This window comes from Sturnira hondurensis, unplaced genomic scaffold (assembly GCF_014824575.4).
Source record: "Sturnira hondurensis isolate 20B ecotype Veracruz unplaced genomic scaffold, ASM1482457v3 Scaffold0008908, whole genome shotgun sequence".
Classification (NCBI taxonomy): domain Eukaryota; kingdom Metazoa; phylum Chordata; class Mammalia; order Chiroptera; family Phyllostomidae; genus Sturnira; species Sturnira hondurensis.
In genome coordinates this window covers 3,184,511-3,211,569 of record NW_028081539.1, presented here as the reverse complement: position 1 = coordinate 3,211,569, position 27,059 = coordinate 3,184,511, and the positions used below count along the sequence as shown (strand labels likewise).

Here is a 27,059-nt window from a genome sequence, read left to right as displayed (position 1 = left end):
GTATCATTTTATTCATTGAGTTTATAATACCTTATGGTAGGACAAATCCTTGATCCTATTATTGCTGGGTATTAATACTGGAAATTTATTTACTTCTTTTTGCTTGTTCACAAATATTATTTGACCTTGCTTGAGATTCATAGATTTAAAAGCTTGATAACAGAGAAAATTAAAATCGTGTTTTTTTGCTTGAATGATCACATAAAATCTCTTTATTACTGATTACAAAACCCGATGCATAATAGTATTTACACAGATGGTCAGAAAGTAAATAATAGTGCTAGGGATGGTTACAGGGATTATGCTGTCACTTGCTGTTGTAGTTGATTTTTTTTCACCCTAGAATAAGAAGGCATGGACATGTGTCAACTGAAAATTGTGTGTTTGGAATGAGGGACAAACTCACATGGTCTCCCATCAGCTCAGAATGAAAAATTCCCAACCCCTAACCTGTCCCATTTTATTTTGGAAGCCCACGCTTTCCTCGCTGTTCTCTAGCTGCACCGTGTTTTTCTTCTTTCAGGGCCTTTCCATGTTCTTCCTTCCCCACAGACCATTCCTTTTCCAGGTTTTTTTTGTGTGGGCCCTTGAACACTGGTCCTTCAGGCCCTTTGCATTTGTTTTTGCCTCATCCTGGATGCTCTCTCTTCAGAGAGTTATGTGGCTTGTGTCCTCTCTTTAATCTGGTCTCTCTCCATAGACGTCATCTTCCAAGAGAAAATGTTCCTGGTTAAAACAGCCTTACCTTCCTTCTTGTGCCCTCCCCCCTTAATTTGTTGTTTTCGTTATCGCACTTAATCCTCCCAGACATGGAATTTGGTGTTGCTTTACTGTATCCACCACTACGGGGCAGGGCTTTTTGCCTTAGGATCTAGAACTGTGATTGGGCAGAAATACTCAGGTAAGTACTGATGAATAGGTGAATACTTGCCTCATTAAGTTGTAATGTACAAGTGAAACGAATATAAAAATGTCAACTAGAATTGGAAAGTAAAAAGTTTTTTTAAAAGCTGTAAAGACGAGTTACTATGGAGCTGATATTTTGGAGATATTTGGATAGTGGGTTAGTTGTATGCAGTGATATGCGGGAGGATAAATGAATGTCCACACTGGAGGTCCAGATTCTGTGACCGTGTGACAGAGGCCGGGGAATTATTGTTTCACCCCTTGCTGGCCACAGTGGTGGCCTAGGACGTATTGCCCCAAACTGCACTGATGTCCAGGGTAACGTGGCGCTATTCCGTGAGACCTTGCCATTCTCGTTTACTGTAGTTCTTCCCTAGATTCTGTGAGCTAGTCCAGCCTGGACTCTTGTTAATAATTGCTGTTTCCCCCATCAGGTAGTTAAAGTTTTGTGTCTGTTCCTCCCCTGCTGAGAGTTCTGCCTAATAACAGGTGGGCAGAGACAGGTCATGTGAATTCGTCCAGATATAACTATTATTGCAAGGTCTGAGCTGGTTTTGGTCTGTGGAATTGGGTGATGAGGGTAGAGCAGCATTTTCGTGTTTTTTTGTTTGTTTTTTTGTTTTAGGTTTCCAAAGAAGAGTAGGTGATAGGAGAAAAGTTTGCATCTGTATTTCCAAACTCTTAGTTTATAAGAAATTTGAGTGTCTGTAGATGTTCACACATTATTACCAATGGCTAGAGAATTATTCCTTCATTTGTTTATTTAGTATGTATTTAATGAGTGCTTATCCTGTATGGGGTATTTTCCTTACATGCAAAGGTTAATCAATCCATCTGTCAGTCATTTAGTGAGTGAACACTATGCTGTGCTCTGTAGGGCGGAGAGGAGCTTGCTGTCCAGGAGAGGGAGAGCGATGAGCAGAGAGATGTGTGCAGAGCAGGTGTGTGCTGAGTTTTAATGTTAATTTTAGTGGTTTTTATTTAGCCCCTGAATTTTTACAGGCATTGCATCAGAAACACAATTTGAAAAATCGCTAGTCAAGTTCTAACAATTCCCCTAGAAAATTACAACAAAGAAATGTCTTCTAATAAGCTTGTTTAATATTAAATTTTAATCGGAAGAAGCACTCAACTTGGTTTTGAATCAGTGTCTGCAAATCTACTCTCTTGTACAAAATAGTCATGTAGCAGAGACAGACAAGGAGATGGAAACTAGTGTCAAAGAGACATACATCGAATGGCTTTCAAGGTGTTTATATATACAAATGTATATATATTTCTTAGTAAAGCATTGCCTATTTTGGGATAATACATATTGTGGTACAAATGTAGCAATATATATCATGCTTGGGGCTGAGTATTTTTGATCAGTGAAATTTGAAACCTTCAAGTCATTATTTTCATGGTGCTACAAGCACTATATTTAGAAATAATGAGAAGTAAACACATTCACCAACTTGTGGAGGAGACATTTTACTAAAATTCATAGAGTAATAGTTTGATTTTTTAAAAAGCAGATTGGACCCACTGGGAATTGAAATAATTTGGGAATTCAGTAAATGTATTCTTAGGGTAATTGCCTCAAGGGTAAGCATACGAATTTAGAGTGAAGCTCAGTCAGTTTATTTGAATTAATAGAGCTAATAGTAGTGGTGGGGGTGGTAGTTTTAGCAGTGGTTAGCGTATGCTTACAGTAGCCAGCAGCTCTCAGCACAAAAATATGTTTTGCACAACACGTATTTGCTGAATAACTGCAGGCATCTTATGTCCTCACTTTTCTTTCATTTATTATTTTTAGTTTTTACATTAGCCATGCAAAATAGGGACTGGTCCCCTCATGTTACAGATGAGGAGACTGAGGCACTTAGGAATTAAATACTTATTTCAAGATCACACAGGTAGTAAGAGTTAGGATTTGAGTGCAGGCAAGTCTGACTTTAAGCTCAGGCTGGCATCATTCATTACTGTGCTCTTTATACCTGATTTCTCACTTCCTCTTTCAGTCTTACTTTAAAATCCTAGTATGTAACTCTGTCTACAGTCAGATAGTACACAGTATTGATTTTGTGTTATAGGTGGTTGGAAAGGAGATTTCCATGGGAACAAACGGCCACAAGTGATTCGTGTTTGTTGGTGGCATTGGTTGGAATCCCAGTAGATCAGATTTCCCAGGATTATTGCCTCAGCAGCATTTCTTGAACAAGGGCCCTGTTACCCATCCCCCTCACCTGCAATCTAACCTGAGCCAGGAGTGAGTGAGTGGACCTGGGAAAACTGTACAGTTTATACAATGTGGTTTTAAAGCTGTGCATTTTTAATAGTACAAATTGTGTGATTAGTTCAAAAGTAGAATGTAAGTTTTAACAGTTACTCAGAATTTCACTGAGAATTCTGTGATTCTGAGGATGTTTTTGTGCTTGTTGAGTGAGCGACACCTGTTACTCTTCAGGGGAGGAGTCCCATTCTGTGGAGCACAGCAAAGGGTATGACAGTGCCTGCCACCAGGAGCAGCGGTCCCAGGGTCAACCCAATGTATGTTTGGTGTCAAAATCACCAAAAAAATGCGACTCACACAGACACTAGATGGAATGCTTTACTCACTTAGAGAAGAGGCAGCACGTGATCAGCTTCTGCAGGAACTTCGGTTCTCCGTGGCCAGCAGCCAGCCAACGCAGGAAGATGGTCTGTGTGTACCCCTCTGTGCTGTAGGTGAGGGACCCCATTCCCTTCCTGCCCACAACGGAGATAGCAGGGGGGTTGGCCAGGTGCCGCATGGCACAGAGGCTTAAGCAGAACAAAGAAGTACAGGTCAAACCCAGACCAGGCAAAGATATTCCCAAGCAAAGAGATATGACCAGCACAGGCTGTGAGAGCGCTTTATCTCTTCATGAGAGAATCTGGTCCCAAAACCTATTCTTACGCAGTTAGGCATGGTGACAAGCTGCACATGACTGCCTTTCTCAATATGTACGTTGTACCAGCAATATCTCATGGTTAGGAGTTCTGTAAAGGAGTTTTGCTCTATTTTTCTTTCTTTAAAAAAAGATTTTATTTATTTATTTTTAGAGAGAGGGGAAGGGAAGGAGAAAGAGAGGGAGAGAAACATAGATCTGTTGCCTCTCACACCCCTTACTGGGGACCTGGCCTGCAACCCAGGCATAGGCCCTGACTAGGAATTGAACTTGCAACCTTCTGGCTCACAGGCTGATGCTCAGTCCACTGAACCACACCAGCCAGGGCTCTGTTTTTCTATTTGAAGAATTATTTCTAATTGTTGGTATTAGTCTGACAATAGGAGTAGATGTTTACTTGTATTTTTAACTGTTATGTGTTACTTTAAAAGTGCCAGGTTATTTATACTTAGTGTTGTCAATGAGTCCTTACAGGATTGCCTAATGTTTTACCAGTTTCCTAAACTGTAGCACAGGGATCTTATTCCTTTGCTAAGTCATCGGATCGTGTTAAGATAGTCTAGAGGCACTGTTGGCTCTTTTTTCTCAAAACTAACCATGGAGAAAATACAGAAGTAAGAAAAAAGCGTCGATCAAGAAATAACTAAAATAACTGCAAAAACTTCAGGGGTGACTGAGGCTGTTGAGAGTTACTGTAGGTGGTTTAGCATAAGGCATGGGATTTCCCGAGGAATCAGGAAATCACACATTAATTTAATTTTTTTCCCTTTTAAGTTTTGTTTTGACCTGACTTTCTCCAGTTGCCTTGAAATGATAATTGCTGCCTGCCTGCTAGAGAAATTGATGTCAGTGAGGTCCTGTTAGGGATGCACGACAACCCTGCTGGGGTGAGGAGCTGAGAACAGGTGCATGTTAATCAGCAAACCCAGGGCACTCATTCCTCCCAGGGTTTGCAGATTGTACTTTACAGAGACTGCCTTCTGCCACTGCTGCTTGTTAAGAGTATAAAGGCTAATCCCTTCCAAAGATGCTGCTGGGTGGTAGCAGCAAGAGAAATGGTCAAGAGTGATTATTTGATGCCTGTGGCTCATCCCTGCCATCTTCCTCAAATATATCAGGGGGGATAATAGTAGGACATGGGTTTTAGCCATTTTCCACATACATTTCCAGATCTATTAGCTCATATCCTTTGGTGAACATGACCCCACAGACCAAAATAATTAGATGCTTGTAGAGTACAAGGGGGGACCCAGAAAAACCAGAATTAATCTTCTGGAGGGCAGGCCCCTTATAATACAGGTGTCCCCCTCTAAGTGAGTGTTCTAGGAACCCCTCTGTATCAGGGTATCAGCTGCTGTTGTTGCAAGACACTGCATTCGGCTTCAGTGATTGTTTTGAAGACTCTTGCAACATGTTTGCCCATTTCATGACAACACACCTGCCCACACCACACTGAGTGTCCATCAGTTTTTTTACCCCAAAAAAGTATGACCCCTGTGTCCCACCCTCGCTATTCACCTGATCTCACCCCGAGTGGCTTTTTTTTGTTTGTTTCCTTGGATGAAAAAAGACCTCACAGAGAAAATATTTTGCTTATGTGGAAGAGGTGAAACAAAAAACAGCAGAAACACTAAAAGGCATCAAAATAGATGAGTTCAAAAGCTGTTTTGAGCAGTGGGGAAAAAAGTCTCAATAGGTGTATTGCATCAAATGGAGAGTACTTTGAAGGTGACTGAAGTTTAAACATGTAAGAATAAACACACATTTTTTTTATGGATAAATTCCTGGTTTTTTGAGTGTCCCCCTTGTACAGCCACTATTGAAAAGATAAAAGGATAAAATGAACAGTGGATACTTCATGAAGTAGAATTGTTGGAACAGAGGGATCACTAGTTTAAAATAAACATAAATACACTCAGAGATAAAGGAGAGCAGTAGTAATACTGAGAAGTTGAGAAGAACAAAGTGGAAATGTTAGATATGACACACATAGTAACTGAAGTAAAGAACTCAAGAAATCATATATACAGGATGGACACAAGTGAAAAAATGAGTTAATGAACTTGTAGATCGTGCTGTAGAAATTTGAAGGAAGAGGAACAGTAGAGATAGAAAGTCTGAAGAAGGCTAAGAGAGGCGAAGGAGAGGCAGCAGTGCCATGTAGTGGGATTCGTAGGGTCCTACTATAGTAGGGTTCCCGGGAGGGGAAAGGGAACTGGAGGAGAGAGGAGTATTCAAAGTAATAATGATGGTAAATTACTCATAATCAAGAAAGAACGAAGACTTCAGATTGAAAGGGCTAATAGAATCCAAGGAGGAAGGACAGGAAAAATCTGTATCATGGTATAGACTAGTGAAATTTGGGAATATCATAGCCAAAGAAATCTAAAAAGTTTTGGAGCAAAAGAATGGTTATCCACAAATGAACATGAATCAGACTAAGTTACTGTTTTAGCCCTGAGGGTCTCAGTTATTGTGCATATTGGAGGTAAGGGAAATCATCTGTATAATATATAATTTAAAACATATAATAAGTATATTAAATCACATGGTATTTGCTAACATTTTTTTAGTGTAATAAGGGACATATTTTCTTTATAACCTACCTGATTGAAAAAGATTTAAGGTGGCTGATCACAATATATAATTTTAGGATTTTTTAATATTTTTTATAAATATTTGGGAAAAGCTGTTAACTGTTTTCATTAAAGCAATAACATCTCTCCTTAATTTTTTTTAGATTTATTTATTTATTTGTCCTTAGGGGGGAAGGAAAGGAGAGAAATATCAATGTATGGTTGCCTCTTGTGAGTCCCCTGCTGGGAACTGACCTGCAACCCAGGCATGTGCCCTGACTGGGTCTCCTTATTTTTTTATTTTCAGTTTTCTGGTTCCATTTGAACTCATATTGGGTCATGTACATTTTAGAAATGTCTTTTTGCAGCCATAGGTGTGATATGGATAACTTTCTATTTCTAATAATTACATATGATGCAAGTGATTTTCAGTTGTTCTTCTTCTTGCTCCTAGATTTTAGTTATTTAAATAGCATGTTATTACTGCTTGTGTACCAGAAAGAAGTCATATTTATCATCATTCAGAAATTCTCTGTTCAATAGGAATATAATGTGGCAAATGTAATTTAAAAATTTCTGGTATCCAACATTTAAAAAAGTTTTAAAAGGATGAAATGAATTTTACTGTATTTTACTAACCTAATTGCACAAAATATTATCATTCTAACACATAACTGGTATACAAACATTTTAATGAGACATTTTACATTTTTTTCTCAATGGAGAAAATAATGTAGTAGTAAGTATTCGAAAGTATATAATAGTAAGTATTCAAAATTTCATACCTGTTTCACAGCATATCTCCATTTGGACTAGCTACACTCCAAGAACTCAGGACTGCAAGTGGCTGGGAGCTGACATATTGTCAGTGCATTCCTAAAGCAGATGGTGGTTCAGTGGTGTAAGAATTGTTGGGTGGCTTAAGAAGCGATCTCCTTGAGTTTAAGGGGTCTTAGAACTAAGGGCGTCCTGTAGTAAGGGATACTTCTATCCATTAGTTGTAGCTAATCATAAAAAGGAGCACTAAGAGCGTAAGGTATTATTTCATGGCTGTAGTTTGGGGTAGAACGTATGTTAAACACACATACCCACAGGATATTCTGAGATCGATTGACTGGTTTTACAGTTTTATTTCTTAAATTCATATAGTTCTACCTGCATGGGTATCTAACAGGGAGTTCAGAATTAACATGGACAAAACTGAACTTACGATCTTTCCTTCCAGATCTGCTTCTGCTCCTATTAGTGAGCGGCCTCTCTGTTCTCTCCTGCCACCAGGCCAAAAATTCTTCCTTTACTTCTGGCTAGAACGTGAAAGTCACAGTCTCCTGTTGCAAATGTCCAGTTTCTTGAGTCCTTGGTTGCCCATACTTTTACTGTGATGTATCTATGATGAAAAAAGTCTGCTGAATACTTTAAATAATGTTAATGTCACTTAAAAAAAAAACCTCAGTGGAGATTAAGGACAAGTATATGTGTTTTTCAGTAGTTGACTTTAAAATTCTGTCAGCTGTCTGTCTGGTAGTTCACATGCCAACACTGTTGAAGTGTCTTGGTAGGACTGATTTTAGTTCATGCTGGCATTAGTTTGCCTCTGATTAAAATGAGCCAGCTGAGGAGTAGCTTATATTTATAAGTCGGGTCCAACAGCAGAACAAGGAAACCTAACTTTGCATTTGGTGTACTGTGCTTTGCCCAGGGAATCTTGTGGACTTAAATGGCTACAAACATTTTATTAGAGCCCTGGCTGATGTGGCTCAGCTAATTGGGCATCATCCTGCAAAATGGAAGGTAGTCAGTTCGATTCCAGGTCAGGGCATATGCCTGTATTACGGGTTCGATCCCCAGTCACGGTACATACCTAGACTATGGGTTTAGTCCCCAGTCAAGGTGTGTATGAGAGGCAACTGATCTATGTTTCTCTTTCACATTAATGCATCTCTCCCTCTCTTTCTCCCTCCCTTCTCCTCTTTCTAAAAACAAACCAAAACAACAAAAACAACCCCCCCCAAAGGACATTGTATTAGAGAAGCAAACTTTAACAAATGTACAGTGCAAATTTCTCCTCTCCCCGGTTTTTTGACTGTTGATGATTCTTTATTTGCAACAAAATGCATTTTTATTTAGAGATTGGCTACTTCAAAATAATACTGATTTGTGCCTTTCTGTGTGTAATGAGATCTTTTGGAACTAACATTGTCTAACTAACAAAAATGGAGTTTTATTTCCTTTCCCTTTTCTTAAGATATGTAGTAAAACATGGAGGTGTCAGAGATAAAGGATGGCTATTGCTCAAACTTGCCCTTTGCTTGTCTGGTTATCCATCAAACACTATCAACTCGATTGTGCCAGAAAGTAAGAAATAATGTCACTAGAAAGCCATCAGTCAAGTGTGTATCAAGGTCTTTTAAAAGTCTCAACTAACTGTTCTGATATCAAAGGATGTTTAACAAATATGATACCATAAAATGATTACTCTTAGGAAGTGTATCTTTGAACAGGCTCACTTTATCCCCACCCCCTTCTCTCTTGATTTCATACCTTAGTACTTTGAGCCAGATGGGGTAGGTACACTTAATATTATGTCATAGTGGTCCAGAATCTATACCTTCAATAGCTTGTAGCAAAATACTAGGTAGGATCCATTCCTTCACTAAAATGTCAGCTCCTGACTTTAGGCAGTTAAAACAGTAGGCAGTTGTTATAATAGCCGCATTATTTTCTGAAAAATTTTCCATCTAAGTAAGTAAGTAAGTAAGTAAGTAAGGATTCTTTCAGTTTTTCAGGCCACTATTTCTTCTTTACCATAGGATTTAGTTATTGCCCACAACTTTAAAAATAATAGAAAAGGTCATAACCTGAAAGGAAATAAGGAATAAGAAAAATATTTACCATTCTCAGGAAAATAGAATTTTACATGCAATTTTAACTTATAATGTCATCTAAACTGACAATGAACTGATTTATTCCTTTATAAAAATAAATTCAGAAGCTTGGATCTGTGTTAAGGGGACAGTGTATTATTATTTGAAACTTCCATGAACTTAGAAATGAAAAGACATCAGAGATCCGGAGTGCTCCTTGTGCTAATTTACTAATGTTTTGAGGGGAAAAAAGCAAGCAAGAAAGAAGAGGCTTTGGGAACCCTGCTGTATTTGTTGAAACATTAAAAAATGCACTTATTTAATTTTTGTCCATATTTTTAGTCATATTAAATAAGTTTTGTCTCTAAATTTATGATGAAGTAAAACCTTTTGGAAAGTGCATTTTGTCTAATGTTAGCATTTGAAGTGAAAAGTCCAGTTGTGTTTAAATGTTCGCCATGCTGAAAACACTATACTTATCTATTTTTTTCACAGTGAATGGTTGTTAATGAATGGTTGATTTTTATGTCTTAGTAATGGAAATAATTTATTTGTTTCTGCTCTGATTTGTTTAAAATACATTTAGAAGTTTTATAATTAATTATAAGGCTTTCGTTTGGGTAGTAAACCATGCTTCTGTGTGTAATTGAAAGCTGGTCAAATATTTTAAGAAGGACTTAATTATAGAAATTCTTTAGTGGAGGAACACAATTATATAATAGTCTTACTTATTTTTAAAGGAAAACTGTAGGATTACTGCATGAATAGAGAAAATTGCTTAAATTTCAACTAAATTGAACGAAACCAAAAAGTGTGCTGATTATATCAGGTTAGAGAAATAGACTGGGTGATGTGGAGATACGTTGAGCTTTTTTTTTTACACTTAACTAAAAACATTCTCTACATCTACAAAAGCAGGGTCACTGACAAGAAAGAAATCAAGGTGCTTTGAAACAGCAGGGAAAATTAAGTCTCAGAGGCAAGGAAAAGTATGAAGCAAATGAATACTGTTTGCCACATCTGTTAACATAAACATTAGAGGTGTGTTGTTAGCCATCTGCAGCTACCATCCTGACTGTAAATTTGAATCAGTGGTTTGAAGTTGAGCTGTTGGGGGAAATGGAAGTCTCTATATATCCTTGCCGATCGGTTGTTCCTAGTCACGGATGGCCCTCCAGTTCTTCAATTGTGTACCGTAGGACTATTTGTTTTGTCACACAGGCTTTAATAAAGATCCTATTTGCCCCCTTTGCTGTATTCCCCATTGCTCTATTCTTACTTCCAAGTGTTCATAAAAGTCCAAATCGAGAGAAAAAGAATTCTTGTAGAAAATGAAATTATGCACTTATACATACATACCTTTTGTGTCTCTTCACTTTGGTAATTAAATATAATTGTGGGTGCTTGGACATTAATTTCAGCTTAATTAATAAACAAATTTAAGTATGTAAGTGTAGTGTAGGGTAGATTATGTTGAATTTAAAGTTTCCAACATTAGAGGTGGTACATTGTTTAGTAATATTTGGGAAGGAGATAAGATTGCCAATGTAATGAGGAGTTTATGTTTGACATTTATAATAGGAAATAGACTCAGCAGGAAGTTGAAGAATTTTGGATTGTACTACTTAAAGAAGATAAATAACGTATACTACAAAAGCCACTATTCTGTCTGGCCAGTCTTTTAAACATTTACTAGAAGCCTGTAGATACAGTTGGCAACTCCAGTGCACATAGTAGAATTTATGTGCATATTTAGGAAGCTTTATGAGAAACTTCCACATAATAAGATTTTGCTCAAGATTCATGCTTACAACAAACAGTAAAGGAACAGTTTGGTTCTGGAAAACCTAGATAAGAATATTTCTTACATTAAATAGGAAATTGACAAATGCAAATTTAGGTAAATATGATACAGGTGTTTCGGAAGACAAAAATGACAAATGAAAATGATAATAATGAATAAGGAATTTTAGAGCTTTGGTTATTGCCTCACAAATTTATTAAATGAGTGAAAGATCTAGGAATTTAAATGATTTTCAGAGGTTTTGCATATAAAGATTGTGGCTGAAACAGTTGTACTGGTCTCATGAAAGGCACTGGGCGTGGGCCAGTGAGACCTGAAGCATGTCAACCAGCTTCCCAGCCCCACGTGGATGTAGAGACTTCGGGGGGACTGTGCAGAGTGCAATGCGGTGGTGACATGTTTTCTGAAGCAGTAGGATAGCCAGGATGTGTGGGACTAGTTATACTAGAGGATATAGAATGTACATATAGGACAATAATGGCAATGATAAAATAATTAAACATCTTTATAGTAAGACCAAGAAGAACATGTTCTGGAATGAATGCCGATTTTGGATACATTTTGAAGATACATACATGAGGCTGAGCAAAGTTGGTGCTTAGGGCATAAAGGGCACCTACTCCCTCTGCTTGGGTGTGCCAGATGCCTTTGACTGAATATTTAATCTCTTGGGTGCCAACATGAAAAACAAACCATGCTAAATTTTACTTTCTAGGTCTCTGCTTTGCTTATGAGAAGCATAATTGTAAAATTGCTTGCTGTAGTAGCTTAAGAATTTTGAACCTGCTAATTTTGAATTAGCAGGGTATTCTAGCAGTGAAATGATTTTATGGGTGTTTTACTCTAAGGGAGAAAATGCAGCGATCCATGCATATTTATTGCTGCACATCTCTAATACCTTTTTTCCTGCTCAAGCAATTGTTTTACATTTCTAAGTGATATAGAGCATCAGTAAGGTGCTTAGGTTAGCCTTTGAATAACAGGCTTCTTTTCACACCATAGGTTTCATGATCAAAAGTTAGCGCTGGGATGTCTGCTTGCACTATTCCCAGGTTTACTCTCTCAGTTCTTCATATCACTCAGACCCCTGAACTGGAAATATCTTGTTTCTTCTGTACTGTTTAATATTCTTTGGAAATTAAACTACTTGGGCGTGTTTAGAGCTCAAGCGGAATCTATGTGTTTTGCTCGACAAAGTTGCTTGACAGAGTTGGGTTTTAGAGCTTACATATTGAAACTCGTGTTTGTGACCAGCTGATGGAGAAATTTCCATGCTCAGGAGCACTGTACTGATAAAACCACCACTATTGTGAAGATCCAGTGAGATAATGCGCGTAAAAGCCCCACGAACCCCGGGAAATGGTGTGAGCATCAAAGCACTCACCTGTTAGGATTAGTAGCAAACAGTCTCCCAGCCAGCCCAGGGAGACCATGAACCTGGGGGGCAAATTTGGTTCTAAGAGCAAGGTGGAATATAATGTGGAGTCTCACTGTTTGGGATTTGTAATTGGGATCCATTGTATTATGAGAAAATGCAGATCAAAAGACAGAGGATTTTCCATTGTTAAAATCAATGAAATTAAAAGAGCAGCTGCCTGTGAAGTTAATTGTACTTGAAATCTGCCTTAGTCCCTCCCAGTAATAAAAGTGGTAGTTCTGTAGAACAACCTGTTTTCTCTAGTGCGCCATATATATATATATTACTGTGGGAGGCTCTGTTTAAATAAACTGATGCCTTTTGGTTTAAAATAATTATTTTCTCGACCTATAAATTGTGTGTCACCTAGGATATTTGCATAAGTGTAGTCTATGCATCTTTGAGTTAGTAGAAAAAGGTTGTTGTTCTAGATTTTGAGTTGGTGTCTTGGAGATTTACAAGGTGCAGTAGAAGGCATCTCAGATATCTACCCTGCTCCCATTTAGAAAAGTTTATTGAACATTATACCTGCATTACACTTACTGAAAGAAAAAACTTAATTTTCCCCAAAGGCATCATGTCATTTTCTGTGATCTATATACCCCAATGTTTTTTTTAATATTAAAATGCAGATTAAATATTAAGATAGTAAAATGCAGCATATGAGCAGCAAATGAGCAGAATGTAAAGGTATTTTGAAAATCATTCCCCATTTGTTTTTCACTTAAAAAGACACGTGTTCAAAACTTGTTTCCACACAAAAAACTGCACATGGACGTGTATAGCAGCTTTATTTATACCTGCCACAACTTGTAGTATCAGAGATGTCCTTCAGTGGTGAGTGGATAAATAAACTGTAGTACCTCCAGATGATGGAATGCTAAAGAGAAATGAGCTATCATACCATGAAAATACACGGAGGAACCATAAATGCATAGTACCAAGTGAAGGAAACCAATCTGAAAAAACTACAAACTGTGACTCCAACTGTGTAACCATAGTGAGGAGGGAGGGATGAGTAGGTAGAGCACCGAGGATTGTTGGGGCCGTGAAACTGTTCTGTACAATACCACAGTGGTGCAATACCACAGTGGTGGATGCACGTCGTTATACATTTGTCCAAACCCATAGAACCTTCAACACGAAGACTGAACCCTACCGTAAACTGTGGACTTTGGGCGATTTGGGCAATAATGAAGTGTCATTGTAAGTTCATCAATTGTAATAAATGTGCTGCTTTCACAGGGAATATTGGTAATGGGGGAGGCTGTGCATGGGTGCGGCAGAGGGTGTGTGGGAACTCTCTGTACCTTCTTCTCAATTTTGCTGTGAACCTAAAACTGCTTGGAAAAAATAAAATTTATTAGAAATAAAAAAACAAACCAGAACAAAAACCACTGGAAGTTGGTCTCTCTGTCATTGTAAATGTACATAAATGCCCCTGCCTTTGTATCACTGGCAGAGAGCACTGTTCTGCTTCTTTGAGTAGAACAAGGTTGTATGAAAAGAAGGGCCTACCTTGGATTTCTTTTAAGGTACAGCTTTGATATTAGTGCGCATTGCCATTTCTCTTCAGTTTTGTAAGGAAGCTGAAGTGACTGGTGGAGAGTAAAAACACCAGAGAACAAAATTGAGCAATATTTTCTAAGTGAGCATTGTTTTCCTGTCATTTTTATGTGTTTTAATTTAGCCAGTATTGGGCTAGTAGTTCTGAGAGAAGGGATTTATTATTTAAAAAAGAAGGCATCCTCTTGTTCTTCATTTTCACCTGATTGAGTCACCTTTGTTTTCCAAAGGTTGACTCTTTAAGAACCATTTACCGTATTTACTTCTGTAGTTACCTTTGTGTATCTTGTTTCCTTACTCCATGCCCATCATTTGAAATTTTTTTTTTCCTGAAGACTCCTTTATAAAATTCTACTTCAAAATAGCAGCTGGCTGACAGCACAATCTCCTGTAGGATTTTAAGAGCGTCAGTCGGCTTCATACCTGGAGGCAGAAGGCTTTCCTCAGGGAACATTTTCTTTTTCTTTCCACAAAGTGAAAAAGTGAAATTCATTCATTCCAGGTTTGCAACAAGTTAAATTAAAGGAGCTGTTCGTTATATTCATTCTCTCTCTCTCTTTTTCTCTCTCTCTTTCTCTCTCTCTCTTTCTCCCTCCCTCCCTCTCTCTCTCATAAATTTATAGTTGCTTAAAATCAGTATTATAAAACTCTTAAATCTATTGGCTAAATTCCTTATTTCTCTTTATTATTTCATTCTCACTAGGGATAGCACATATCTGACAGATATCTCTAATCTCCCATTCCATATCCAGGCAGATGCTGTTACAAGTCCCATTTTCTTTCTGAATATGGCTTGGAACAAACTTTCCACATACTACCCCCGTAAACTACTAGCGAGTGACAATTGGACATCCCTGCTTTCTGCATAATCCCTGGGAATTTTTAGCCATTTTAGAGCTTTACCTGATAGTTATTTGCTGGTAACATGTAAGTATAAATCTGTAGCTCAATAACCTCTCCTGGGCTCTAGATCCATATATATTCAGTTGCCTTTTGGATATTAAAAAGCACCTCCAATTCAGCATGCATGAAACTAGTCATTTCCTTTCATTTCCCCAGCCTCCTCTTCCCGTAGCTGCTGTGTTGAAGTCAATCCAGCTGTCTACCCACCCGGCTGTCCCGTCTTACTTCTCCTTCTGTTGTACACGTGAAGCTGTGTTGAGCAACCATCCTTCATGTGTCTCACATTCCTGTGTGCCTTTCCATTGCCACTGCCTCTGCCCCAATCTGGATCTTCGTTTTGGATCCCTGATCACTCTCCTCCAACCCGTTCCTCACGTTGCTAGAAAATCAGTCCATTTTTCCTTATCTCCCCCCCCCTCCCTCGTTCCCTTGAACTATTTCAAACATAAATGTATGTAAAATAATATAACAAACACTCACGTAGTTACCTGCAGGATCATAGTCCAGAAAATTACTCTTCTCACGATGATCTAATTTTTAAGTGGAAAGCCTAAGAATAAACTATCTTCTCTGTTTGCCTTACTCTTGAAAGGGTGTGAGAATCAAGCATGATGTAGACCCAGGTTTTGCCATCCTTGATTAGAATTAATGTTCTAATTGCTACTCGGATTTCAGTGTTCTTGAAACTTTGTGTCCTTTTGGGGTGGGAGTGGTTTGAGACAAACGTTTTGGATCCCCTTTCAAAATAACTTATGTGCCAGAAACTGCAACCCATTATTTAGCAGTAGTACCTTGGAAATTGTTTCACACAGCACTTTAATTTCCTTATTGTATAATGACAAAGCATGTTCCTTCACATCTGTCAAGTGAGTCGTATTCGAATAGTCACATTTACAATGTCTGTTCCTTATTTCCTTTCTGTGAATTTTTGAAGCAGTTTCAGTCTTGCTAGGTTAAGTTTTTTTTTTTTAACAGTTGTTCACTGTAAAAGTCTTTAAACTTTGCATGCTCTAAGATTTTAGTAATGTTGTAAAATATATATATTTAGCTGACGTTTCTGCTTTATTTGTGGCTATTATTTAGTGGCCAAAAAAGTACACCAAAAGCCAAAAGACACATCAACTAGAGCAAAGGAACTCTGCCGTGATTGCTTTTTCAGTAGTGCCTGCTAGAGTATGTCCATACCTTGAGGTTTGGACTGTTAGTTTGGGGCTGCTTGTTTCCTTGAACCAGGGAGCTGCAGTTTAAGTGGCGCTGAGTGTAAAAGGAGAGCGTTTGCCCTCCTTTTACAGGGAGGACTTCATATGGGAATGGAGAGAGAAATGGGTGTGGCTTTTCTAGTTCATAGGTCATATTTCCTTATGAAAAGTTTAGAAATGCGAGACCAAAGGGGTCAGCATCCAGGGCAGATTTTTCTAAACTCATACTTCTATTGGAAATATTTGAGGTGAACCTTTTAGTCATTTCACAATATTTATTGAGTGCCTACTGCATACTGCACTGCCTGCTTTTCTTAGCGTCACATAAGGGAGGAGTGGTGAGCAAGACAGAAAGTGTTCCTGCCCTGATGGAGTTTATGTTCTTGTGGAGAGAGAAAGACAGAAGTGAGTGATCTAATAAATAATTCCAGATAGTGATAAATGTTGTGAGTTACCCGAAATAGATTACCTACAGAGAGGATACTACTTTGCGGAGGCGGTTGGGAAGTCCTCAGAGAGGGGGTCACATTTGAGTCAAATCCCGAATGTTGTGAAGGAATCTTCAAGGTAGGAATTTTGGAGTCTTCAAGACAAAGTCCATGGTTTGTGAATCTTGAAGAGAATTGACTGGTTTTGACAAGTGGAAGGAATGAGAGGAGGCAGAGGCCTTTGCTGCCTCAAGGCAGAGGCCTCTGCCTGGCTGATGCCGGCTTGCAGAGTGCTATGAGTCATACTGTGCCTGAGCACACTGCCCTGTGCTGTGTGGGCCCTGACCTCAGTGGCTGACCAGCCCCTACTTACCATCTGAAGAACCCAGTTTCTTCAAGAATGATACGACAGGGTTGGCCCAGATCCTTCCAGTCTCTCGTGTGTGTGTATGTGTATGTGTGTGTGTTTAATGTGCTTTTAAATCTATGGGGAATAAAAGGAGAATCATTAGTTGGAAAAATGCCTTATTATTTTTTTTATCCAAGTATATGGCAAAGTGCAAGATTGACTAGTGATGCTAATCTTTAAAGTAAAATTTAAGAATTAGTAGTTTGTTATACTTGTCTAAAGCAACACAAACTTTGCACTAATAAATTCAGTATGCTAGATATATTCTTAATAATGAATGGACATCTTAACAGCTCACCTCTGACCTCTCAACAATAAGAAATGAACTATAAATTATGTCGACTGTATTATAGTTCCCACGAAACAGCCCTAACTCAGACAACCGCTTCGCAGGTATAAACTGTGATAGCTTTTTCTCTTTCATTCTTGATGATTTATGGATCAGGGATGTTGTTGTTTGTTTGTCTGTTTATTTTTTATTGTTTTTGTGAGAGAGAGAGAAGGAAAGAGGGGAAAGAAAGAGAGATTGACTTGTTCCACTTATTTGTGTATTTATGCATTCACTGGTCGATTCTCATACGTGCTCTGACTGGTAGTCAAACCTTTGCGTGTCTGGATGACACTAACCAACTGAGCTACCTGGCCAGGGCCAAGGTCATTGTTGTTTTAGAAAAAAAACAAACAACTAAGATATGTGGAGACCAAAGTCAGTTTCAACTAGACAATTATTCATTTTCGATTATAGAAGAAACCAGTGATGAAATTCTTGTGATAGTGTATTACTTTCTTGGAAGGCTGACCATTGTGATTTAGTTTAGTTTTGATTTTCATTTAGTTTTGCTCAAAGCAGGGATTCAAAACACTTTAACTGTGAAATGTAGATATACTTTCGTTTTCATCAGTGAATAAGAATTACACAGTTGCAAGTTTTGGGATTTGTCACACTTTTAATATTTATCAAAAACCTGTTACGTTGCAAGTGTGAGGGATGCACTGGCCCTCATAGTCCAGTGGACAGAGTGGTAACTACTGGGGCTCAGAGAGAAATTTGGGAAGAAACGATGGAGCCTTAAGCCTCTAAAAGGACATTTAAATCTGTCAGCAAAAAGTCAGCAGATGGCTTTGCCTCCTTTAAGAGCTGTGGAATACTGGCTTTATTACCTCAGCTCCTTAACATGAGGAGATATACGTTCTTTTTGAAAATATTGTTTTGAAAGTTGACAACAACACTTTTGCAAAGCCTAAAATCTTTCTTGAAATAAGTTTACTTAGAGCACTCACCTACAGTTTAGGTGAGATTCAAACTTGAAAGTAAGTTGTGGGATGGGGATGGGTGGAGAGGGAGTCAGTCGTTGAGCACATGTCTTCCAGAAACTGGAGCTGTGGCCGATTTCTCCCTTGTACGCTCCCTCCTGTTGTGGCTTGTGGAGTTGGCAGGAGCTCCACAGTCAGTCACACTGGTCTTGTGCCTAGGGTTTCTGCAGCGTGGCCCCAGGGAGTGTTTTAGGAGAATGTCTGATGAAAGAATAGCCTGAGAGCCTTAGGGCATTATTATTTCTTTAAATTTTTATTGTATTTTTCCATGATCATTTAGTCCCCTTCCCCCTCCACCCCACCCCCGACCCGGGCCTATCTATCGCCACACTGTTGTCTGTGTTCAGAAGTCCTTCAAATGGTTTTAAATTGGGGAGCAGTTAAGTTGCATTTTCAAAATTTCAATCTGGTCTTGGTGTGGAGAATGAATTAGGAGAGAGGCAAGAATTGAGGCAGAAACCACAGTGAAATGGAGATGTATTAATAGTTTAGGAAAAGGAAACGAAGGCTAAGATTAAGATAGGAGTGAATGGAGAAAAATTTACCGGGAGGAATGAGCAGACATTCAAAAATAGTTTGCTGTTACTGAGGTGTTTTTATTTATTTTATTTAGTTTTATTTTTTTAAATTTATTTAATTATTTTTCAAGTACAGTTTTCTGTCTATTACTCCCATCCCATCCCACCCTCCGTGCTCCCCCCTCCCTTCCATTTCCACCCTTCTCAGTTGTTCATGTGTCCTTTATATATGTTCCTCTAAATCCCGTGTTTTTAATTCATTTGCTTTCATTTAGAAAAGATGATTTGATTAAGAGGCATGCTATGTAGATTGACAGAAATAACAGAAAAACAGTCTGTCTGCTCCATCTTTTTTTCCCCAGAAAATTGACCTTTGAAATATCCAGGTAAATAATTTTAATATTTTTAGAGCATAACTTTGCCTCTGAGACATGAAATCTCTTAAACAATGAAAATGGCGTTTTGTAAAGAGAGCTGACAGCAGGCATAGGGTGTGTTAAAGTGGTTTGTTTAAAAAGCCTTGATATCGTTTTCTATGTCATGAAATACTAGAGTTAAAATTTCTTAGGGATACTGAGAGTCTTTTCATTGTGTTAAAATCACAGCAGAGTGATTGTCTTCCTTTATTGATTTCAGTCCATAACTTTGCTAACTTCCACCAAATTGGGAGAATTTCTTCATTATTATTAATATTAGATATGATTTAATAAAAATGACTTCATATGTGGCATTTTGTTAAACATTTTTTCACATATATAATATTTATTAGATGTTTTAAAGGGGATGGTTTTATTTTGTTTGCATAATGTTGAAAATTAGGCTTGATGAATTAAATGTCTGTTTTTTACAAAATTTTAATTATGAAATAGTTAAAGGGAGAAGACAGACACCCTACATAAAAACCAAAGGGCATCTTTCATTTTGCTGCTTGTCTTAAGGAAAGTTCTCTTTTGTGAATTGTCAAATGATTTGTTAGAATATAAGAACTATTTTGACACAATAGAATCCAGAAGAAATTTATCTTTTATTTTTGTTTTGGTATTTTAGTAAGGTTACTTCAAGCTATGTAATTACTTGAGATGGATGTTTTTAATTCCTTTGGGTCCTATTCTCATAGCACAAGAGAATTTTTTTAAGAACGATAGGAAAATAGGTACACATAGAGCTATAATTCATATTTTTGCAATAAAGTCTGCCAGAGGCTTGTATTTCCTTGATTCTACTGTGAACCTCATGCACAGTATTTAAGGATAAGGCTTTGACTCTTACATTTTGTTTCCTAGGGCAATTTGGCTTTGTCTTTCAATATTAAATACCTTATGTATGATTAAAAGACATTCTTAGTTACTTATAGCCATAAGGTTGTCAAATGGAGGAATGCGCGGTAGTGTGTATATGAGTGTGTGTGTGTGTGTGTGTGTGTGCACGCGAGTGCGCTTCTGTGTGTAACCAATTTCACAGTGGCTTAACTGTAAATGCACGTCCCTCGCTCCAATTTTCATCATTCCAGGGATGAGTGCTATAAGGTGGGTTGCTGTACATTTAGAAGTTTTTCCATTTTTATTTACAAAGAAAAGATTTTCACGACTCAAGGCTTTTTCAATAACTCAGATGGTATTGTTTGTTTTGCCTCCTTTTTCTTTACTTGTAAACTCAGTGACATAACCTATAAAGTTAGGACCATATAGTTTGCTTTAATTATATAAAGTGTCAGTTTTCTATACAGTTCTTTGAGTCAAAGAGGAAAATGCCCTTACATGTTAAGTACTCCCTCTCCCTTTGCTGCCTTATCCCCGTTTTGCGTTCACCGTTCAGACGTGTTCCTATTTGGCCTTTGCTGTTTTTACTAACCCTATTCTTTGCTTTTAGTTAACAGCCAGGTCCTTGCCTGCCGTGCAGTCTGATGAGAGACTTCAGCCTCTGCTTAAGCATCTCAGGTAATATGAAGGCACAGCCTTGTTAATGCTTATAAATGCAAGTGCATTATAGCAAGTCGGGTGTATTAAAGTGGTGAGAACCCCTTCAATTGCTGAAAGCTTAGTTTTTTTTCTTGCTTTAATTCAGTGACTTAAGATGAAGTTCTTAATACAATACACTTGGTACCATTGATTTTAGGGTACTATAGAAAACTCTTTCAATTCAATAAAAGTGTGTAGAACTAGTTGACAAGTTTAAGTTAAAATGAGTAGAGATGACTGGCAAAAGGATGATCACTAAGAATGAGCTACTTACTTAAATGCAAAGCCAGGTAGTACTTTGGGACCTCCACATTTATTATAGCGGATAGAGGACATAGGTAGGATTTGTTTTCCAAATACAAAAATAATGTATCCTCATTAAAGACAGACAAACAAATTTAGAAAATACAGGAGAGTGAAAGGAACAACCCATTATCGCTACCCATAATCCTTCTTCTTTTTATAATGTTTTAAAACCCAGTGTTGAGATTATACTTTTATGTACTTTGTTATTTTTTCCTTTTAAAATAAAGATTGTAAGACTTTTTGTTATTAGACTCTCTCCAAAAACATAATATTTAGTGACTATATGATGCTTCCTTATCTGGATATACTGTAGTGTATCTCTCTTTGAGGGGCATTTAGACTATTTCCAGTTTTTTCACTAGTATAAAAAATGCCATGTGTATACCTTGATCTATATTTTTGACCATTTCTTTAGTATAGACTTTCAGAAGTAGAATTCCTTTTCAAAGCATATGAACCATTTCAAAGATTTAAGTATATGTTTGTTAAAACTTATTCTACTTATATTTTCATATTATACAAGATCACCCATATTACCATACTGTAAACAAACCAGGGCAGCCAGAACAGTTCCTAATTTAATAGTTAATGTAGAGATAGTATTGTGATCATGTACATTTCATTTATTTAGAATGATTTTAAAACATTTTATTACCGGTTTTTATTCTAGGATGGGATTAACTATCTGTATCTTTGCCCATTTATTGATAGCATCTCCTGATTTGTATTTGATCTTAAGTAAATACTTTCAATATAAACAATAATAACTTCATTGTATTTGTTACAAACTTTTTTTCTGAAAGGTTTTAATTATCCAACCTACCTACATTTTCAAATTTTATGTAGCCAAGCACCAATAGTAGTTTTCTTTATGGTTTAAAATTTTTTTTTATCACTTTTCATTCCTAAACTTGGTAAGATACTAATTTCCAGTATCTTTCAGTATTCTTTCTTTTTTCTCCTTCTCTCCTTTTCCCACTCCTCCCCCCCCCCTCCTATCCTGCTCTCTAGTAACTTTTCCTTCCAGACATGTAGTTTTTAACTGTGTAATTGTTTTGTTGGGTGGGGGGTCAGACTACAATTTATCAGGACTGAATATCATAAATAGTATGCCTAGTTGTTCAGTTCCCTAGAGCATGTGTTAGTGAATCATGTTTGAGTCACTTCCCCAACTCACTCCGTTGCTCTAATCTGTTGATGCTTTTATCTCCAGAGTACTTCTCTGACTGTGGTAGCGTCTATCTGTTCTTGACACCAACTTTGCCCTCTCTGAAATATTTCTCATAACTCCCAGAGTTATTATACTATTCCTTGGCTCAAAACCCTTCCGTTCCTTCAATTTTATTTTGCTTGAACTCTGCAGTTCTTAGTCTCACATCCTAGGTTCTCTGGAAGAAGCCTGGCTCTTCTTTTAGGACTCTTACCCTAACTTCTAGTGCCATCAAGTGCCTTGAAGTTGCTCTGATACAGCATGTTCTTACTCACCTCTATGCCCTTTTAAATATTCCTCCTTCTGCCTGGAATGCTCTTCTCCCTTTCCGCCATGTTTATAACTTGACCAAATTTTGCTTGTCCTTTAGTATTGAGCTCTTGTCCTTATTTAGTGCCCATCCCCCTCCCCTCTGTCTGAATCTGAGGTTTTTTATATGTGTTTTCCTAATATCCTGTAGCTACTTCAGTATTACAGAACTTACGATGTAATTTTCAATTTACTTGTCTGAGTACTCCATTATAGTATGAGCCGCTCAAGAGCGTGTGAAATGACTTCCATATTTGTGTCCCCAGTGGCTGGGGCAGTATCTGGCATGCGACACGTATTCGTTATGTGTTTTGTTGATTGAATAAATGTATATTATAACATTAATATTTTGTTTTTACTTATGCAAAGTTTTTATAATTCCTAAATCATATTGTGACAATGTTCTCTAAAAAGCCACTGGTATGGAAGATACACATTAAAAGGGCCAAATCTCACCTCTCGTCAGTCGATTCAGTGCGATAAAGATGGATTTTCCTTCCTCCACCTCAGCATGGTAATTGTCAACTAGAATTTAGATTAACTACTGGCATGTCTCTTCGAGTCCTTGAAACTTGCACAAACTGTACATTCGTTGAGGGCTTTCATTCTCCGTGCAGTTCACTTCTGCCTGGTTGCTAGGCAACCAGGGCTAGATGCTACATGTAATATGCACCAATTGGTGTTGCTTTTTTATTATTATTAAACCAAATGGTTTCTCATTTTATTACCATGTCAGAGACATCTGTATGTAGGTTGGCAGTTGATGTGCATAGTTTGACACTTCCTGTTGTACAAAGTAACCTCGTGATATGGCTTTCAATCATATTGAATTGTCTCTCTTGGTTGTCTGAACACAGTGCTTTTTTTTTTTTTTTACCTTTCTTTTGCTTAGGTCAAAATAGGAATGCATACTACTTGGTTTGAGAGACTGTAATGATAATCTTGTTAGGAAAAAATAATCATTGATTTGCATGAACTGTACAGTTTAAATGTTTGGTAGAGGGGGTGGACATTAGGAGGTTGAGGCTGAAATCGTTATTAGATTTAATTTTTAGTGTTCTGATGATCAGAGTGGAATGATGACTGTCATTGTAATTAAATTTGTCAATAAAACTAATTGGAGATAATGATATAAATACTTGTAAAAATTGAAGTAGCAATACAGAGAAATTTACCAATCATTTTATAGGACTTAAATGCTTGAAGAGCTTTGGTATAACAATTATGTGTTTGCAATTTTAAGAATAGACATGATTTCTGTTCTCAAGGAACTTACAGTTTTGATTTCATTTGAGAGATAGGCATTTAAACATGTTACAAAATTTGTAAACCTTTCTATTAAGAATTTAGCACAAAGTACTTAATTTTATTAGTTGAACTGTGCCCCTGACTGAATTGTTTTCGTAAGTAATGGGGCCGTGATTTAGTACTGGCTTTGGGTTCCGTCGTACTCCCTAGCACTGCAGCAGCTCACAGTGGGCCCTCAGAGTAGGCTGAGCTGCGCGTTTACTTGGACAATGGTGTTTCATTAACTAAGAAGAATAAAGGAGGACAAGGAGATTAGGGAATGAATGTGATTGCTGAGATTATCAATTTAGTAGTCTCAGATGTTTTAAACTTGAGATGCCTGTGGAGGGTATTGGGAAGCATGTTTAGTTGCAGGATATTGCAGGGGGATGTTTAGTAAGTAGCTGGATATAAACCACACTTTACCAGTGAGGGGTACATCAGAGAGAGACATCTGCTAATCACAGTGCGCCTGGTGGTTAAGTCAGGGGAATGGTTGCTATCACTCGGGGAACGAGTATAGAATGACAAGAAAAGGGGAAGTGTTTTTGAATAGAACCCAAAGAACATCAGTGTTTAAGTGACTTGTGATGAGCAGCAATGGAAATAGGAGATGAGTTAAAAGAGAAACCAGCCCTGGCTGGTGTAGCTCAGTGGATTGAGCAAGGGCCTGCAAATCAAAGAATCGCGGTTCCATTCCCAGTCAGGGCACATGCCTGGGTTGCAGGCCAGTTCCCAGCAGGGGACTCACGAGAGGCAACCATACTTTGATATTTCTCTCCCTCTTTCCTTCCCTTCCCCTCTAAAGATAAATAAATAAAATCTTTAAAAAAAAAGAGAAACCAGTGAAAATACCAGGGAAGAATTTTGAATGAAATAGGAACACAGCAAAGGATAGTGATATCAGGTATCAAAGGTACTAAGGGAAAGATTTAAAAAAGGAAAGGTAAACACTGTCAAATCCCACAGGAAAGTCAGGTCAGAACTACATAATGCCAGTTGGATTAGGCACATGTGAGTCATGTAATGACTCAACGTTGTAATGGTACAGGTAAAAGTGTGATTCCTGTGAGGAGCCAAGGAGCAAATGAGAATTGTGGCTGTGGAGGTACAGTGAGTATAGGCTGCTCTTGGTGGAGCAAGGATGGTAAGAAGACTACATCCTCTTTCAGTGAGCTTCATGGTTGAAGAAGTGTTTGTTTTTTTTCTCTCGTAAAGTTGGAAAGATGAGCATATTTATAGATTAAGGAGAAATTGCCTATGAGAATAAGATGAAATAATTGAAAAGGGAAGTTTTTAGAAGAGGTAGGAGGAGATGGGATTAAGAAATCAAACCGGTCCATGTCAGCCTGTTCTGTAGGGACAGAGGGGAAAGTGGAGAGAATCACAGGGGAAAAGAGGAAGGATTCACATGAATAAGTATAAAGGACACATGGACAATAACTAAGGTGGGAGTGGAAATGGGAGGGAGGTGGGGAGCACTGGGGGTGTGGGCAGGGCTGGGAATATAAGACAGAAAACTACTTGAACAAGAATTAAATAAAAATAAAAAATAAAATAACACACACACACACACACACACAAAGAAATCGAACTGGGCCCTGGCTGGTGTAGTTCAGTGGATTGAGCGTGGGCCTGCGAACCACACAATTATGGTTTGATTCCCAGTCAGGGCACATGCCTGGGTTGCAGGCCAGTTCCCAGCAGGGGACCCATGAGAGGCAACCACACATTAATGTTTCTTTCCTTCTCTCCTAGTCTCCTTCCCTTCCCTTCTAAAGATAAATAAAATCTTAAAAAAAAAAAGAAATCAAACTGGCAAGAGTTTACAGAGTACTTTCCAACATGGCTTTTTAATTCATACTCAGAAAAACCCAGTGAGGGCAAGAGATGGTCACTTATCATTGTCTCTATTTTAAAGTTTGGTGATGGAGCCTCAGTAAGTTCACTTTAAAACCTGATTTTTCAAATGAAAAGGACTAGACTTCCTTTTGGAAGAGATGAATGGTTTATTTTATAAGACTTTATTATTTTTGAAAATTGATACCAAGAACTTCTTCATTGGAAGAAATAAACTTGCTTTATTAGACTTATGCCCAAATGTTATAAATTCTAAAGTGCCAGTGGGAATTTCTGTAAACATTGTTTCTGCTCTCCCCAAGTCACATATCATTAGGTATGTCATCTAATGAGTCTACATCTCAACGTGACTTCACAGTCATTCCCATATATCACTACATTTTCTAGGATGAATTCTATAGCATAGTGATTTTTTAATTTGGAGATATATAAAGGTCTTGGGATATGTTCCTGTGAATGTAGAAGTTTATTGTATGTAAGTATTTTTGCTACCTTATCAATGATGCCCTTGAGATAATATTTATAAAGTAGTATTGAACTATCAAGGGTGTATGTTAAAGATTATTGTTTTTATTTATTATGTCACAAACGCAGGGTACAAACAAGTGAGACTAGAGAGGGAAACTTGCATATCATAACTTTAGTTGTGTGATTGAGATTTTTTCCCTTAAAAATAACGCCATTCCCCACAGTGATATCTTCCTCCTCATGCCTCCACCTCAAGATCACTTTAGTAGTTACTTTCATTTAATGTTTTTCTTAAAGGATAATTTCAAACCCATGTATTTGTTATATTTCACTCCTCATCCTACTACCGCACTTGAGTCCAACGATGAAGTGTAGGTAGAGGATACAACAAGCGAGCAAAGAAAGTATTGCGGGCAGCGAATACTTAGACTGTGTCGTGTGGATTAATGTGTAATGCATCCTGAGTTTATAAGCAGATGTTCATATTGACTTTTAACTTAAAGCCATTTAAAATAATGAAAGTACCTTCATTCAGTTGGTGTTCTTACAGACTATCGTTGTGACTTTTTTTTCCTAATGTGGTACATTTGGCTAATATGTACCCACTTTTGTTTATTCCTGTAAAGAATGTGCTGTCAAAGATTCTATATCAGAAATGCAGTCTCTGTAAGAAAGCTTTGCCCAATATTCAGAGTGGTGTAGTTCTCAGTGTTTCCTATTTGAATTAGCTCTCATTTTGAAATCAGAAAACTGTGTGGGAATTCATGTACATATTAGAAAAAGATTTAGCAGATAGGGACTTCCATCAGTTGAGGGCTGAAATGAAAGCCTCATTAACACGGTCC

General features: G+C 37.7%; 1 protein-coding gene across 2 annotated transcripts in view; it reads left to right on the top strand.

Annotated features, from left to right (window-relative positions):
* Positions 1 to 27,059, top strand: part of PRIM2 (DNA primase subunit 2) — a 294,335-nt gene that overhangs the window by 145,678 nt on the left and 121,598 nt on the right. For both annotated transcript variants that reach the window (XM_037056323.1, XM_037056324.1), the window contains exon 8: positions 20,686 to 20,753. In XM_037056323.1, coding sequence (XP_036912218.1) covers positions 20,686 to 20,753 — 68 coding nt within the window. The remainder of the gene's footprint in view (positions 1 to 20,685; positions 20,754 to 27,059) is intronic.